This window comes from Corvus brachyrhynchos, unplaced genomic scaffold (assembly GCF_000691975.1).
Source record: "Corvus brachyrhynchos isolate BGI_N302 unplaced genomic scaffold, ASM69197v1 scaffold5, whole genome shotgun sequence".
Lineage (NCBI taxonomy): Eukaryota > Metazoa > Chordata > Aves > Passeriformes > Corvidae > Corvus > Corvus brachyrhynchos.
Window position 1 is genome coordinate 7,269,694 of NW_008238321.1, and position 17,757 is coordinate 7,287,450.

Below are 17,757 nucleotides of genomic sequence, written 5' to 3' on the forward strand. Positions count from 1 at the left end.
TGTCCCTGCGGCCCAGGCCGCTCCAGCATCGCCGCACGTGGACGGGCCCCCGGCCCCGGGGTGCTCCCGGCCGCTCGGTGGGACGTGGGCAACTCGCCCTGGGTGCTCCAGGGAAGAGCACAGCCAGGAGAACAGAAGGGAAGGATTCCCGTCGTCTCCCTTGGCAGCGGGAGTCTTCTTCGCCCCCGGCTCCCGATGCGTTTCGGAGGGATGGGGACTCCCCCGATGCCAGTGCTGGCCCCCACCAGGGAACAGCCGTGCCTGGAGCCCACGCGGGGCGAGATGCCCGTCAGCATCGCCTCCCACGGCCGGGGAGATCCGCAGGACCCCGCGGAGCCTGGATCCGGCTGCCCTCGGCAGCAGCTGCTGCTGGTTCCTGCATCCCACAGAGCCCAGTGGGCCCCAGTCCCAGGCTGGCTGCGGGCACCATGCCTGTGTCCCCACGCACCAGACAACCACCCCTCCTACTTCAGAGCAACTAAATTTTATCCCATTCTCGCCGGGATGCACTCACCCCTTCCCTCTCTGAGTGATGTCACAGCACTGGCACAGCAGCATGCTGGGGTCCGTACAGGGAGGGCAGGATCTCTTCTCAGCTGCAGGATTTGGATACAATAACCTGGTATTGGCTGAGCTGCAGAATCGATCCCCACGCGAGGGGTCAGCTGCAGGTGAAGGAGGGGGGGGGGGGTGTTGCCACAGAGCAGGCAGCCCCTCGCTCATGGTCCTCATCCATAGCTGTGCTTCATTTCATGTGTGTTGCTCTGATCCCTGCAGACACAGGGAGATCCTGAGATGGCACCCGGGTAGGGATGGAAATGAACTGTGGGCTGGTTTTAACTTCTGCAGGAGGATTTGGGGTACATTACTAAGGGAAGGGAGAGGACAGTGTGACCCCTGTCCCTCACCTGCCATCCCCTATCCTCATCGCTCCCATCTCCAGGCTGCTCCAGCCTGAGCCTGTGCTAAGGAGTGCCACAAGCTGCCTCCACTGCTTTTGAATATTACTTGGGGCTCTCCAAGGCTTGACAGCACAGGGGGGGGCAATCTGGCACCGTGGAGGTCAGCGATAGAAGCTCAGCCCTGCTGAGCCTCTGCCAGACCCAGCTCATGTTTGCCCAAACCCTTTACCAGCTTTTGCTTCTGTTTCAGAAGTGGGAAGATCCTCCTGCCCCCATAGCACGTCACATCCTCAAGAAGGCTGTAGAGGAACTGTCCCACTGCACAGGCACTGGGAACATGGGGACACTTCTGGTGATGTTTTCTCTGCGGGTGGGGCAGGGTGGGTGATGAACCACAGTGATTCTCTGGGTGGAGTGTGTTTCAGGCAGGCTCCAGTGAGCATTCCCTGGCATCCCTGCTTGTGCAGAGCCCCATTGCTCAGCCCCAAGAGCCTATGAGGCAGTGTGCAACATCAGCACACACAGCCAGCAGCTAGCCCTGGGATAGCTGAGAACATCCCTTCCAGAGGGAAAATACCAATCCCAGCTCCACAAACATGTGCCAAGAGCCCAGTGCTGATTCCCTCACCATGCTCAGGAATTCCCACTCACACTGGACACAAAGGATGTGAGCACAGGTGTGCCACTCCGAGCTGATCTTCCACCCTCCCCTTCCAGCCCCCCCGAGCTGAGAAACGAGCAGGGTATGAAGCAACTCTGGGTTCCAGAGGAAGTGGTAAATTTAGTCATCGGGTTTTTTCTAAGACACTTCTGCATTTTTGGCAGAAATAACAACGTAAGGCCTTGTAAAGCAATGCCATGAGCCAGCTAATCCCCTCGGAGCACAGCAAGGCAGCAACACAGGGAGGAGAAACTACACCCTGTGAATAAAGTAAGTTGTGTGCAAATGCCTCCATGAGCTCCTGAGGCTCAGAGCTGAACTGCAAAAGGTACCTGGAGACAAAGGATCAGCACAGAAGCCAGACTACATTGACACCTCTGGTTGGAACTTCATTTGCCCACCAGTCATTACACATACAGGGTTTTACAGCCCGAGAGCTCAGCTCTAACAGGACACAGAATCCCAGAATCACTGAGGGTGGAAAAGATCTCCAAGTCCACCAAATCCAACCTGTGGCCAATCCCCACCTTGTCAACCAGACCAGAGCACAGAGTGCCACATCCATGAACACCTCCAGAGATGGTGATTCCCAAGCCTTGCAGCTTCACAGACTTACAAAGTGATTTGCTTTTAATTTGTCTTCCCCAGGCTCAACAGATTTTTGTCTCACTTTCCACACAGAGCCTTACATCCTGTCCCCCGGGCACTGCCCTGGGAGCAGGCTTGGGACCAAACCCAAAGGCAACTACAAATAATTCTGGTCATTCACCTTTGGAAAACTGTGACTCACTGAGCAGACAATAAAAATCAATTTGCTGTTATTATGGATTAAATGCAAGGCAGACAGAATGAAGAGTAGTAGGATAAAATCATTCATCCTCCAAAATCATCACTTCAAGGGAACAATCCTCCTGGAAGAAGCTCATCTAATCCTCACACCCAGATCATCAGAACTCGGGGTCTTCATCTGTCAACTTTGAGAACCTTTCAGTTAAGATGAACTTTTCCTGTTTTAAGGCCATAAAATATCAGTGCAGGGTCTTCCCCACTCTGTCACTCTCCCAATATCCTTAACATCCCTTTTTTAATCACTGCCAACAAGCGTCAAAACAAAGAATCAGTTTTTCTCTTTTTTATTATTATTATTATTATTTCTAGCAGACAATTTACATAAAATTCCCCTTTTAAGTTAGTGATTCATAACTTCCTGCAATAAACTACTTAAGGAGCAGCTTTGGTAAAGAATGGAATGAAACAACCAACCAAAAAAAAAAAAAAAAAGAACAATCACAGCTGATTTTGAAACCAACACAATTCACCAAATTTAGATTCAAAAGAAAATCTGCCAAGCTGTATTTTCTCTGTGTTTCCAAATATTTCACCTTCCTCCTCCTCCTCCCTTTTCAGGTTCGTGCAGATGTGGGAGCTGCATTCTGTCAAGCAGTTTGTCCTGCTAGATCATGGAAATCCATCTTTACATGATTCGTAGCCCTTGGATGGAGGACTCTAAAGTCTTGAAGGAGAGAAAAAAAATCTTGATCACAATCTGCTGCAGTAGCTTGCAGTGTAAATATTTCAGGTTAAATAATTCAGTGTAAATGCTAAAAAAACCAAGTAAAAACCATGAGTACTTGAAATTAGACTCAGTCACAGAATCCCAGAACGATTTGGGTTGGAAGGGACCTTGAAAATCATGCAGTTCCAACCTCCTGCCATGGGCAGGGACACCTTCCACTATCCCAGGTTGCTCCAATCCCTGTCCAACCTGGCCTAGGACGCTTCCAGGGAAGGAACAGCCACAGCTTCCCTGGGCAACCTGTGCCAGGGCCTCCCCACCCTCACAGGGAAGAATTTCTTCTTAAAGGATTTCTTCCTAATTCAAGAGACAGAGACCCCAATGGTCATTTCTTTCAAACTCAGGCATGTGCAGACCAGTGATACAGACCTGAGACTGAACTAAAGCAGCTTAGAGATCACCTCAACTTCATGTTTGGCTCCTGTCTCCACCAGAGCACTCTGGGACCACAGAACAGAGACAATCTATTCCTTCCCTAAATCAGATCCCATATCCCAGTTTTGGGAAGACCAACAGGGACCTCTGTTGGCCAGGCCTGAGCAAAGCAAGCATAGAAATTATTACATTCTTCTAGGATTTTCAATATTGTATTTTCCAGCTGTTAGAGGCAACTTCTTACTCCTTGGCTAAGTTAATTCTGAGAGGACAGGACCATGTTCTGCAGCAGGACAATGAGCAGAGTCCCAAGGGATGGGAGCAGGAAGAGGAAGAGGGTTGTGTTGTACGAATTGTTCCAGCCCAACTGTGGCTGAGGCTGGAGAAGGAAAGAATTAAGGGGATTCCTACAGGGACATTAAGTAATTCAATTTAAAAAGTAAGTCTGTATTAGCACCATCTGCTAAAAAAACTGCATCTGCATTTATGCTGATTCTTGGATCTGTTTTTCTTATTGACTTCACTAATGGTTTTGAATATTCCAGTCTGGATTTCCTGCTGCTAATAAAACCTGGCTTGAGGCTGAGCCCCAGGAGTTGATACTCAAGAGATCAAAAGAAGAACCCCACCACCCCAGCTAGTTCACATAAACATGGTAGTAAAAGCACATTTTTACCTTAAAATCCCAGATGGTCATTGCTCCATCGATGCCGGTGGTGCAGAATTTCCGACAATCCCGTTTGTCTATCTCATAAATAGACACTTGGCTGCAAACAGAGAATGAGAGCTCCAACACCCATTCCAGAGAGCCAGAAAACTGGGAAATTTGGGTTGAATTCTACTCCTACTCTTTCAGATGGAGACATGACTATACCAGAGCCTACACTAGATTCTTGGTAGAATGCCTCAGAAAAATAAGCAAAGAAAAGGATGCTGGAAGCTCTTTAAGGGCTTGGTGAGACTAAATGCTTTCCTTAAATAAAGAGAAATTGCTTAACATCCTTTGGGATCACATAATTTTTTAAATGGAAAGATATTTTACCCAATTAACCTGAATCAATCCTTTTGACTAACAGAATCATGGAATGGTTTGGGATGGAAAGGACCTTAAAGCTCATCCAGTCCCACCCCCCTGCCATGGGCAGGGACCCCTTCCACTATCCCAGGTTGTTCCAAGCCCCATCCAACCTGGCCTTGGACACTTCCGGGGAGGGGCCAGCCACAGCTTCCCTGGGCAACCTGGCCTCCTTCCCAGCCTCAGAGGGAAGGATTTTTCTGTATATCTAACCTAAATTTCCCCTCTTTCACTTTGAAAACAAACTGAAATAAATACAGTAAATAAATACACAAGGCACTAACATCTGAAATAGGAAGCTGGGATGTGAATTCCTGTTTCAGGTGGATTCTGCTGACTGGATTTTGCACAGTGCCAGCAGCCTCTTGGGAACTATGCACTTATTTGATAAGATAAGCAGTGTCCAAGGTACACAACACATTAACCACGAGCAAACAGCTGTAGCCATGTCAATGATTAACTTCACCAGCACCCACGTAAATCCCACAAACAGAGAGAGCTGTTAGGGAAAGACCGCCAGGAAAAAGGGATAAGAGTTACACCCTTCTGGTACAGCAAATCTGAGGGTTTTGCAGGACATCCTGAGAAACCCACTGGCCATGGAGAACATTCCCTGTCCTCATGCTGGCAGCAGGACACTCACGTTATACTGTTTTGGTGCAGGGTCTCCAGGGTGGTGTTACGATCTTCTGTGGTGGCTCTTTTATCCATGTTCCGGAAGCGTTCCATGGCGGAGATATTGCGCTGGATGCTCTGTTTGGGAATGTCGAGTTTGGAAACGAAGGTCAGCAAGCCACGGTCGTCACAGTTGAAGAGCATCGGGCAGCAGTCGTGGCCCTGCAACCAAACACCCGTTAGGAAACACCAGCTCAGCATTCCCACCCTGCCCTTCCAAATGCAAACACTGACACTGGGGCAGAGCTTTATTGTTACTATTAGCTGTGCAAAATACGGGGTTTCCTCCCCCTCCAAAACACGACAAAGCTCTACAAGGAGGAAACAGCAGACACTTACAGCTGCCACCACGCTGTTCTCAGAGACAAAGGACACGCTCAGGAGTGGGAGGAACTCTGTTTTCAGCTGTGAAACCCTGAGCACAAGAACATTTGTTAGAGGGATTCATTGAAACCTCTCATTTTCGGCTCTAACAAAAAATAGGCACCATTCCCATCCAAGGATTACTGGAAAAGTCAGGGTAGCTTGGCTGTCCTGTGGTGACACCAGAAGGTTGTAATTTGTAATAAAAAGTTTTAGTCTAATGTAAGTGTGCTGGAAGAACTATGACATTTGAATTGGGAATATTGTTTGGAATATTTTGTATTGCAAATATTGTTTTGTAAAAGGAAATATTGTTTCCCCAGTTACTGAATATACCTTTTTTTCCCAAATGACTCTTTTTTCCCCCAAAACAAACTGGCTATACCCTCACTGAAGGATTCTTACAAAGAATTTAAATGATATAATCTAAAATTCCCAGAACCAACCTTATTTAGAGAATATTTACATTTATATAAGCTTCAAAGAGACTCCTGGAATCTACAGTAAAACAGGCAAGAGAGGCACATGCTTGCGAGCACGGTATTCCACACAGAATCACAGAATCATTAAGGTTGGAAAAGACCTTTAGGATCATCAGGCTAATAATACCATCAAGGGGATACTCACATCATGTTTTTGGAGGCATCAGCCACTGACACAGTGCTGTCATGACTGACCCAGGCCAGGCGGTTGCCGCTGGCGGAGAAGCTCACGCTGTGCACCCACCCTCCGCTGCCCGCGCCCCCGAATTCCGACATCAGCTGCCCAAAAGGCATCTTGGACCCCCAGGGTGTGCTGGCTGGCTTTTCATCCACTTCCTTAATGTAAGCAGAGAACACCCTGCAAATAAAAAGATTCTAGCATGAACAAAGAGAGAACAAAGCTCCTGGGAGCATGGGATGCATTTCATGTTGGAAGCGGAGAGATGCGTCCCGATTCTCCCAAAATAAAGTATTTTGGTGTCTTTAAACAAGCCTGGAAGCAGCAGTGTGCAGAGAGAAAGCAGCAGTACAAAGGGTGTAAAGCACACAGGTTTCTCATAAATGCTGTTCTTGTAGTCCTCTCCCTTTTTTTCCAGAAGATGGCACAAAAATACACGTTGTCAGTGCATTTTTCCCCGTGCCAAGATTTCCCTTTCATCTTTTTGTGGTGCTAACAGCTCTCCGGAGTCAATCCTTCAGTTAGAGAAAACCCAGGAATGGCACTGTATAATTAGAAGCTAATACAAACACCTACAAAATTACCCACTTTTTAAGAACATTCCCATTTTAGCAGGATTTCAAAGAAAGAAATGTGATGTTCTAATGCCAGCAAAGGGGCTCTGAGCCACCTTCTTCCGGCTCATTTTTGCAAAAATGCCGTGAAAACCTGAAATACTGCAGTGTTTTTATAGGGTTTTTTTTTTCCCAGCACTACAATTTTCAAGATATGTTTAAACAGAAAGCCTCCCCCTTTCATCACATTCCTTCTGCATGATTCAGACATGCCACAATATGGTGTTCTTGACTGTTACCATGGAATTTAATGGGACGTCACAACCATAGGATTTGAGTCCATTGAACAGGAGGAGCAAGGCAGCTACACCATGCTACTACCAGAGAAAAAAAAAATCAGTATAAATGAAAAACTATGATCAAATATTCATGGTTGCAGTCACACACAAACAGGAATTATTTTATAGTGAGTTTAAGGAAATGTAGCTCCCCTCTCCTTGTTTTTTGTATCTTTTGTATGTGTGGGGTAAGCACTTCCAAAGTGCTTATCTCAATAAAGCTGCTCATTTGCAATGAGAAGGGTTTAACTGCAGCTATATTAGGTACAGATTTTCAGGGAATTAAGTATGGAAATATATTTGGCTTTATCAGTTTAAATATAATCTAATGAAAACCTTTAAAAAACTGAATTTTATAGAGCCACCTAAAAGGATGGTTCTCTTAATGTATGGAAATAGGACAAGATGTTTAAAGCAACAGCCTTTGACACAAAGCAGGAAAATCATACCTAAGTAGGGAAGACCTTGAATTTAACTGTTAGTTAAAAAAAAATACAAGAAGTCTTTTCCCTTATTAAAGTCTCCCTGTCTTTTAAAACCAAAATCACCTCAGCTTGAAGGCCCCAGCCTTCAAAGAACTTTGGGAAATTACTTTCATTCCCACAGCCTAGAACATGAAATCATACTTATGTGGTGTTCATAGCTATAGATACATATATATTTCAGATAAATGTAAGGGGAGCTCATTTATCTTGGCCAACCACCAAAAAACACCCAGCAATTTGCAGCCTCTTGCCCTCCATTCTTTCCCCAAAATGTTTCCCACTTAGCTGCTTATTACATGGCAGCGGCTCTGGCAGATCCATTTCCTAATTTCCATCAGAACAGGTGCCCACTTCAGGTATCTTTATTTTTTTTAATATGGAACAGAAGGGAGAACTGGAATTCCAGAGATCTGTACTCATCATTCACAAAAGAGAATAGTTTTTCATGGTTTTGGGGAAGAGAAAGAATCCTAGAATCCCAGAATGGTTTGGGTTGGACACACACACACATATTCCAGGTGACCTAATGTCAAAGTCCTGAGGTCCTCTATGAACCCAAATTAAAAAATTTCCGCATGTGAAAAGTGGCTACTTCTGTAAGGAGAAAAGTAGCTGCTTCTGTTTCACATCACCTTTTTTGTGAAAGGAACTGAATACATACAGTTTATGTAATTAAAACTGGAAATAAGGCAGGAAAGGGGAGACAACTCTCCCCTCCTTCCCAGGTTCCATTTAATATCTTTCCTTACATGAAAAGCTATCAAAGGATGCGGTTTAGATGCAAGGCTTTCATTCTGAAATAAGGACTGTAATAGTCAGTCCCACCTCCCCCTCCAACTCCTCCTTAGTCATTTTTAGTACACACTTTGAAGCTTAAAAATTGCCCTATTACATAAAGAATTTAAGAAAAGAAGCTTTCATTACCATTCAAGGTACAAGTGATTAAGTCAATGTGGATTCAAGTCAGGCCCTGCAGACTCCCCATGCAGACTTCCCTGCAGTGACCCCAATCACTCAGCACAGAGCAGTTTGCAGGGCCCATCCCTCATGCTGTAATTTCACAATTAGTTTCAAAGTCTGCCCCATCCATCTCTCACACCAGTCTGCTTTAAACAGCTTTTTTTTTTAATGATCTTCAAAAATTCTCTTTTATTGTGTTGAGTTGCAGATGCATCAATTTCTTGACTCTGCTCCCCACAAAGGTGTGAGAGCTTTAGGGCCAGCACAGGCAAAGGAGAGGAAACAAGGAAGTTAGGGAACAAAAAGATGGGGTAACACCTTTGGAAATGGCCAGATACTCTGAATTTTGGGACTGCACCATTAGGATATTGCTTTTTAACCTCTAACTGGCAGTGTTGGTGTTCCACAAGATGACACCTGCTAATCCAACTTCAGCCTAATGACCAGCTCTCAGCCTCAGTACACACTGCTGTGTAATGCTGGGAAGGAACCCACCAATTCCCTAAATTCAGGTGTGAATTCAGCAGCAGATCCATGTTGGCAGTCCAAAGTCAGGACACAGCAGCATCAAAGCCAACATTCTTGAGCTAGACATCTTTCTTTGGTACCAACACAATGAGCCATCTTTTATTCTAACAGCAAGTGCAAATGGCTGACCAACATGCTCAAGCTACTGATTTGATCCAGTAACCCAAACTGTAGACAGGTATTTTCGTTTCTCTCACCTGCACTTGAAGTCACAGGATCCTGCAGCCAGCAGGACATTGTTGGGGTGCCAGTCCAGGCTGAGGACAGTGGAACGAATGGGCTTTTTAATGTGTTTGCTCACCCACCTAAAATAAAAACAAACCAAAGAAAGATTTAAAAGTTTATATGGACATATTTTACCTGATTCCCAGAAATCCATGAAGCACTCCTCAAAAAGCTCTCTCCTTGTCAACGACTAAACACATCAGTTTTGGAAAAACTTCATCTACAAATGTTTCATGTTCTCTTGTGCAATCTGTGAACTTTATGGTTAGCTCAATTAAACTTTGAAATACTATGAACAAACTCATTAAATATGTATCTCCTCAGCTAAGTCCTATTCCCCTTCAAACTAATTTTTATAATGCACCAGATGGAACTCCTTGATGTGAATTTTGCACAGGAATTGCCAGGTCTCTTTCCCCCAGTGAACACAAGGTCAGCTGTGACTGTGACACTGAGCTAAGCAGCCCTATTTTCATGGATCACCAAGTACAAGTCCTTCTCCAGCTCCTTCTAACAAGTTTTACAGTCACATCTCTTGCCTATTGACTTTTCTACTGTTTAATAATACACTAACTATAAAACACAACAAGAAAATGGGGGGACTGCCAGTGATCCAACCAGTGCATCCATCTCAATTATCTGCAGTGCAGTGCAAAGTGGTCCTGCTGCTGAATGCATCAATAGTGGCCTAAATATGTCTCAGCAGATTTAGTTTATCTGAACTATTTACAAAATAGTAATGAAATCTATTATTCACTTGATGGCCTTTGGGATGATGGTGATTTTTCTTTTATTTTACTTCCATCAGGCACAAGTTTTAAGGCTCACATTTTTAAAATTATCTTTCTTTAGCATATGGAGTTTTGATTCTTTTGCAGACAAGTGAGGCAGAGAAAACTATTGATAAGTAAATATGCTCGAAAGCATAAAGGTCCAAAAAAATCTTTAAAATGTATTTTGCAGATGGTGTCATTGTTTTTCATCTCCACATGGCAGACTGCACACAGGACACCTGTGGTTTTGTGCCTGTTTATGTAACCCAAAGTGAGAGATACTCCACACACTGATTTCACCTACAGATGATACAGCAAACGTAGCTCCAACATGTGCAGCTACAAAGGGAGAAGATCAGAAGCGTTTAGATGCCAAAACGAGAAAAATCTTAATGGTGGAAATATTTTGTGATATTCCTGTGTGAAATCTATAAACTGTGATAAAAATACATAACAAAACACAGAACAGGTCAATGGCAAGCTCAGACATCTTCTAACAGACCACCCTGGAGATGTGACAGACTCAAGCCTCTAATGACAAGAAATGGCCCAAAATAATAGATATGGAAGAAAGACTTGAGTGAAGATTTCTTCATTCATTCTGGCACGAGGTGGGGGAAGGAAATATTTATCTTTTTTCAAACATACAGTTGTAGTAAAGAAATCTTTACTCTGCAGAAATTCTTGCACTTTTAGAAGAGCAACATATGTTTATGACAGTCAGGCAGAACACATCCACGCCAACTTGAACTGCCTGAAAATAGGCAAAATCAAAGGCCTTTAGGTGCTACACCAGAGTGAGGAGGAGAGGGAACCTTTTTCCCAAAACAATAAAGTCCACAAAAGAACTGATGAGGCCATCCCTCTACATTCCTTTAATATTTTAGGAATTAGCAAAATAGTAACCCAGTTACCAGCTCAGCTGGTAACACCAGGCTCAGCTTTCCCGTGCAGACCATAAAGATATAAAAACAGCTCACCAGTCATTTTCAGACTCAAAGTAGCACACAGATATGAGTCGAGCTCCACTTCCCACTGCAAATTTGTTCTCCAAGGGAGACCACTTGACAAAGGTGGCGGCACGGTTGATCCTCAGGATGACGAGGGTGGGTTTCCACACGCCGTCCTTCTGGCTCCACACGTAGGCATTGCGGTCGGCGCCACACGTCACAATGCGGTCGCTTTTGGGAGCCCAGTCAATACCTGCAAGTGAAGAGTTCACAGGAATTACCTTTCCCCTCATGTTGTTTGCTTTACATTAAGGCAAAACAAGAGATCACCTCACAGCCTTCTGTCACAGAATCACAGAATGGTCTGGGGTGGAAAGGAGCTTAAAGATCATCCAGCTCCAACTCTGTGCTAACTCCTGTTCACTATCCCAGGTTGTTCCCTGTCTAACCTGGCCTTGAACACTTCCAGGGATAGGGCAGCCACAGCTTCTCTGGGCAACCTGTGCCAGGGCCTCGATACCCTCACAGGGAATAATTTTTCCATATATGTAACCTAAATTTCCCCTCTTTCAGTCTGAAGCCATTCTTCCTTGTCCTGTCACTGCAGTTCCTGATGAACTGATCACTGAGACAGTTATTACTGTTATGTTATTCCCCCTCATCTCTTATTCTCCAGGAGCCATTTCAAGCTGTTAGGAATACCTGTTTCTCCCTTTAGCTTTCATCAAACCTGCAGATCCCAAATTCCCAGATCCCAGGGATTGCTGCCTGAGGCAGCTCCGTGGGCTGGCCAACAGGTGGAGCTCTGCAGACTGGCCAAGGCCCGTCCACCAGCACCCTCCAAACCTCTTGACTTCAGCAAGATCCCTCTCAACAGCTGAAACCCAGCAATTCTAAAACTGCACAACATCTAGCAACGTTGTGTGCTTGCTGCCAGACTGCAGACATGATCTAAAGTTTAGATAACAGGGTTTTTTTGGTTAGATGTTATCAATCTTTATGTACTGACACAATGCTTACATTTTTTCCGTGCCTATTTAACCTGTGTCATGAGAAAGGTTTACCAAAAGAAAAAACTCAAGTTCAAAGAATAAAATAAAATCTTTGATAAGGCTGCCATTGCTTTTTTCCCCTCCTAGGCAACGAAGGATGCCTTTGCCAATTGGAAAGTCTTATGGGAACATTATTTTTCATCTTTTCTCTAGCATCCTTTGAGATGCAGATTGCAATCCTCAACTCTCCTGCCACCAATTATATGTCAGTGGTTTTCCATTACTACATTCAGTATTAAAAACATCTCTTAAGCTCACAAACTGAAAATGGATAAAAGCGATGGAAAGAATGTGTACTAATGTTATATTGTTCATATAGTGTTACCTCGAAACAGGTTTATGCTTAAAAAGTGCAGAGCTTAGTAGCCTGAAACCACAGTTACAGAAGTTCTAGCACTGCCTTTGAAACAGGGACCATCCTGCCTCTCTTTCCTTCTCTTGTTCACCCATCTCCTCCCACCTGTTCTGATCTATTCCAAGTTTAGATTTTTAGTTTAGCAGAAAACTAAGCCAAGAGAGAGAATAAAGCTCTTCCTGTGAGTGAGCAGAGGCAGCTCACCACAAACCTTAGTCAAGAGAAGGACCTTGTCCCCTGTGATCAGGGGCTGGAGTGGCAGCAGCTGACTCACTCCTGTCAGGGGTTACAAGCAGTTTGATCAGTGGATCTCCTGTGTGTAACCATAGCTTAACTCCACTCTTTACAACCACCACAGTGTTTTGTACTCCAAAGGTACACACCGTGCAGGAAAGCAGAGAGAGCTCTTTTCCCAAGTCATGAATATTTGGCTTCTAATGCTAACAGGTACAAGTAAAATGCAAAGAAATGTCTTTGAGGGAAACACTTCCTTTGTAAATGCAGCCTAAGCAACTCTTCACGAAGGAGCAGGGACAGTTGTGCTCTTGGACAGCAAAAATTGTTGCTACAAAATGCTGTTGCGCAGATACTTCTGCCCATTAGTGAGCTGAGAACAGAATTTGCTGCTTTGGGCAAGTGCTTGTATTAATTGTTTTCATTTTCTTAAATAATAAAGCCCTTTTAAAAATATCACCATGAAAAAAAATCCCCCATAATACAAAAGACTGCCACAGGATAATCACATTTTTTAAAATAACACCTTGTTATTTTATATAACTCATCGTGGCAGCTCTTCTTTATTTTCATTGTGGATATACAGATACTCTGGGCCTGCAATAAATGTGCTCACTGGGTCTAAGTCCAGGACTGGCCACTTCAATGTTTATACAGTCCCTAAAAAAGGGTATTTATTGTTGTTGGAAACCACAAAGCAATGCTGCAGTCATATACTTGATGAAATTTTAGTACTGGCACTTGAAAGGGAGCAGCATGCATCACTGTGACACAACCAGATTACTTCAGCAGACTGAAAATGTGTTCTCATTATGTCATTATAGATGAAAAATAAGCCATAGATAAGAAAAAATGGCTCAGTAACTCCACTGAAATGTCTGGAAATGAGATAGGGCTTTTCTTTCTAACATTCACTGCATGCAGTTCAGAAAACTGCTGCAAGGCTCTCTCTAAGTGGGAATGCCAACCTATAAAAAGATCTATTTACTCAATGCTTGCAGATTTCCTGCTCAGAATCTCAACTGGGGAAAACAGAGGAGGTTGGAAAACTTCATGTCTGGCTCAGCACAATCTCACCTGTAATGTGTCCATTGTGTTCCTTCAGCTCGTGAGCTTTCACCCACTGGTTCCCACTCTTCTTGTAGATGTGCACTTCATGGTTATTAGGGCTAATGGCAATCTCTTGAAAGAAGAAATAAAACAATCCAATTGTACAGAAGGTTTTTTAATACCAAATGCTATATTTGGAAAGACCTTCCACATCTAAAAACCTCTATTTGCAAATTTGAGAGCATGACATGGGCTTCGTTAAAAAAAGGGACAAAATCCCTGGAAAATCTCCAATAATTATGGACATAGAATCATGGAATGGTTTGGGATGGAAGGGACCTTAAAGATCGTCCAGTTCCAAACCCCTGCCGTGGGCAGGGACACCTTCCACTATCTCAGGTTGTTCCAAGCCCTGTCCAGCCTGGCCTTGGACACTTCCAGGGATCCAGGGGCAGCCACAGCTTTTCTGGGCACCCTGTGCCAGGGCCTCACCACCCTCACAGGGAAGAATTCCGTCCCAATATCCCATCTAACCCTGCCCTCTGGCAGTTTGATATTGGTACACATACCACGGTCATGAGTACTCTGCACAGGAAGACAACACATTTGGAACACAACAATCCACAACACAGAAAACTTGGCCAAGAGGCAAAGCTTTGTGGAACAGCAGAAGACTCAATTACCTCCTATGACAGAGTTCCAGCAACAGGTTTAGAAAAGCTCCGATTTGGAAGACGTGCTTTTTGGATCATAAGTGGAACATTTAATAGGTAGAACTATGTATCTGACCATACCTTCCCTGAATGTGACCCAGAACATCACAAGATCAAAAACTGTCAGCAGAAAGAAAATAGCAATTGAAAAAAAAAAATTAAAAATGAAAATGAACCTATTACTTACGAGTACGGTCTCTGTTCCAGGCATGGCAGGTGATTGGCTCCAGCAGGAACTGATGTAGAGACATTCCGAGTTAAAGAGATTCCTATGTTGTAAAAAGTGAAAAGGCTGAAAGATGTAAAATTGAAAACAAAATGCTTCAAAATGAGAGAAGTAATAAAACAAAGTTAGCCTTCAACATTTACCAAGCATCCTTCAGTGCGGTTTTACAATTTATTTACAGACCACAACTTAATAAATATGTTAGGGCTGCTCAAGAGATGCCTGTGTCACACCCCCAGATATTTTCAGTAGGATGATGGATTTTCATTGTCCTGCTTACTTTAGCTAATTGCAACTGCCCTAAAAGCCAGATACACTTGCTTCTTTGTGTATCCTCACAGACAAGAGAGCAGGTCCTCAAGAAATCTAATAAATCTATTAATTTTACTATGGAAATAGAATAATTTAAAAAATAAATATCTAGGACAAAGCTCAGTGAACTGATTCTAAATCCTGACTTGTATCCAGTACAACAAAATCTTTCAGTAGGCCAAACTGATGTGTAACTGTGATCTACTGATGTATTATTTGACATTATATGCATGAACCATTTATATGCATCCTAGGGAAAAATTATTAAGATTAGTAATTAACTAATTTGTAATTTCTTCAAATTAATTCTAGCACTGAACTGTTTGATAGTCAGGGCTTTTGCCCCATGAGACTCAAACACTACAAGAACAAGCTGCATCACTGTAGTTTGTGAGTATTTTGTTTAAAAAAAGCTAAATTCCTACTTTTTTCTTTTAACTTATGGCTGTTAAAAGAGACAGTGCTGAACATCTCCAATTAAAGGCACATCCATCCACAGACAAAGCTGTTTACAATGTTTTTATTATGTTATCTTCCATCCATTTATGCTGCCCTTGGTTAATACAGGACATCGAATAGTGTATTTTTGAAATTAAAAGAGTTTAAACATTAAACTATTTTAGGTATTAAACTATTTTAGGTATTAAAATATAGTATTCTATGTCCTGTATTAACCAGGGCAGCATAAATGGATGGAAGATAATATCATAAGAACTCATGGTCACCTGTAATAATAAAAATGTGCACAGTTCAATACATCCAACTTGGATTTGTCAATTCCTTTAATATATTTCACTAATTTTCACAGCAATTTACTACTGCCTGATGGATCAAAGCATTTTTACCCCCACATATCCATCTTAAAAGAACTATCTCCATGATGTCATTCCAAGACATCCACACCCATTATAGCCTGGAATTACAACATACCCAAGTATGGCCATGTTAGCAGAGGGTGGAGACTTCAGGACAAGGTAGGAATTTGGAAGCAAACAGGAAATGAATATCAAATCCAACAGAAACTCAGGAGTGAAAGAAGGATGAGTACGCTCTTACGGAGCCTCAGGAATTACCATCACACCAACAGTTTTACAAATATCTTGGAAGTGCTGAATCTTGGAGCATAGGTGAGACAGTATTTCACCAACGCAAGTAACTGGAGAGAGTTTTTATTTTATTTTTTTGTTTAAGGAAATCAAGTACTGTTATTCTAAAAATAGGCGAATTACAGTTGCATTTCAAATGTACTTCAAATACAACTTTTAACAATATGAGCTTTAGGTCCAGCTCACAATTTTAACCATCATGATTTTAATGGTTCTTATAATAACCACATACCAATCAAACAAAGTATTAAATACACACAGTCCTAGGCAAAATAATTAATTATTTTTTGTTAATGAGAAAATGTTGACATAATCTGGGTTACCTCTGCCCTTGGACATCCATCACTTGAGATTCCACATGTGAATATAAGCAAAACACAACTGCAAAGTGCTTTTTCTAGGATCTTGCTTTAGCTCATGCCAACATTCAGTAGCAGCACATTTCCATATACAGGAAAAGTTCAAGAGCTGCTCCACCAACAAGGAATGCTCAGCCTTTGCTACTCTCTCCGAAATAAAATGTAAAAATATCCAGTCTCCTCTCCCCAAGGAATGCAGCTATTTTGAAACACTTCCTAATACAACTGTGGTATTTTATTCACAGATTGGCATTACATATAAAATACAGTCTCATCCTAACTCCTATTCAGGTATTTTTACTTAGCTATTCCCAAAACCATCCCAAAGTTGTATGATCCATTCCTTCCCATTGATTCAGTTACTTGAGCTCCATAACTGGCTACAAGTGACCGTTTTCCATTTTGGTTTGGTTACAAACCTACAAAAGACAATAGTGATGATAACCTCAAAAAGCAGTGCTATTTCTGTGTCCTCATAGGTACAGTGATATTTTCTTTGGGAAGATAAATCTTAAAGAAGTTTTCCAGTTATATTTTTTCCAGTTATATTATTCCTTACTAATACACAGACAAAATCCAACTCATATTTCACTAGGGAAAATGCCACTGGCTTTACAATTTTTGACAAATTAATAACCTCAAAGCCTTCCTGTCATACAACCTCAGAATCTCACATGGGAAAGATACTGGTATGACTTTGTTAACAAGTACTTAATGCAACTCTCTCTGAGTTTTATTTCAAATGGAAAGCAACCGACTTGGAGTTTCAAAAAAATATTTTAAAATGAAGAAAAAAAAGGGAAATCTTGCACCTATGCAGAGCAGGAGTTCATTCAGTACAAGGCCTGAAAGGATCGAGGTTGGGATGTACAGGACTCGGCTGCTGTCACCTCTCAGTGGAGTGAGAAATATGTGGTGGAAGCTCATCCGTGGACAAGGAACCAGCCAGGATATGGACTCAGAAGTGGAGATGGAATGTGTGTATGTGTGTGACAGCGAGAAAGGGATCTTTTTAATCCTTGCCTAGTCTCAGAGCACCTACACCACTTCCAAACACCTGGAAGCGAAGCACCTGTGATTAAGGACAGCCTCCTACCACTGTCACTCCCTCCCAAGTCACTCAGCGCAGATTTCCCGGGGGGGGGTGACTCCTCTCGGGCACCTTCTGCCACAGGACACCGTTAGCAGGATAAAGCCGCCGGATGGGGATGGATTGTGGGCTGCGGCCCTGCCAACACAGGAGCACGGCG

General features: G+C 43.1%; 1 protein-coding gene across 1 annotated transcript; it reads right to left on the reverse strand.

Moving 5' to 3' along the window:
• Nucleotides 1-2,680: 2,680 nt before the first annotated feature.
• ARPC1A (actin related protein 2/3 complex subunit 1A) lies at nucleotides 2,681-14,822 on the reverse strand. Its single transcript, XM_008633453.2, has 9 exons — nucleotides 14,692-14,822; nucleotides 13,819-13,923; nucleotides 11,131-11,353; nucleotides 9,350-9,457; nucleotides 6,255-6,467; nucleotides 5,604-5,679; nucleotides 5,233-5,426; nucleotides 4,191-4,281; nucleotides 2,681-3,076 (listed from the first exon to the last, which is right to left on the reverse strand). Exons 1-9 carry the CDS (start codon nucleotides 14,753-14,755, stop codon nucleotides 3,038-3,040), a joined length of 1,113 nt encoding a protein of 370 aa, XP_008631675.1. The 5' UTR covers nucleotides 14,756-14,822; the 3' UTR covers nucleotides 2,681-3,037.
• Nucleotides 14,823-17,757: the final 2,935 nt, after the last annotated feature.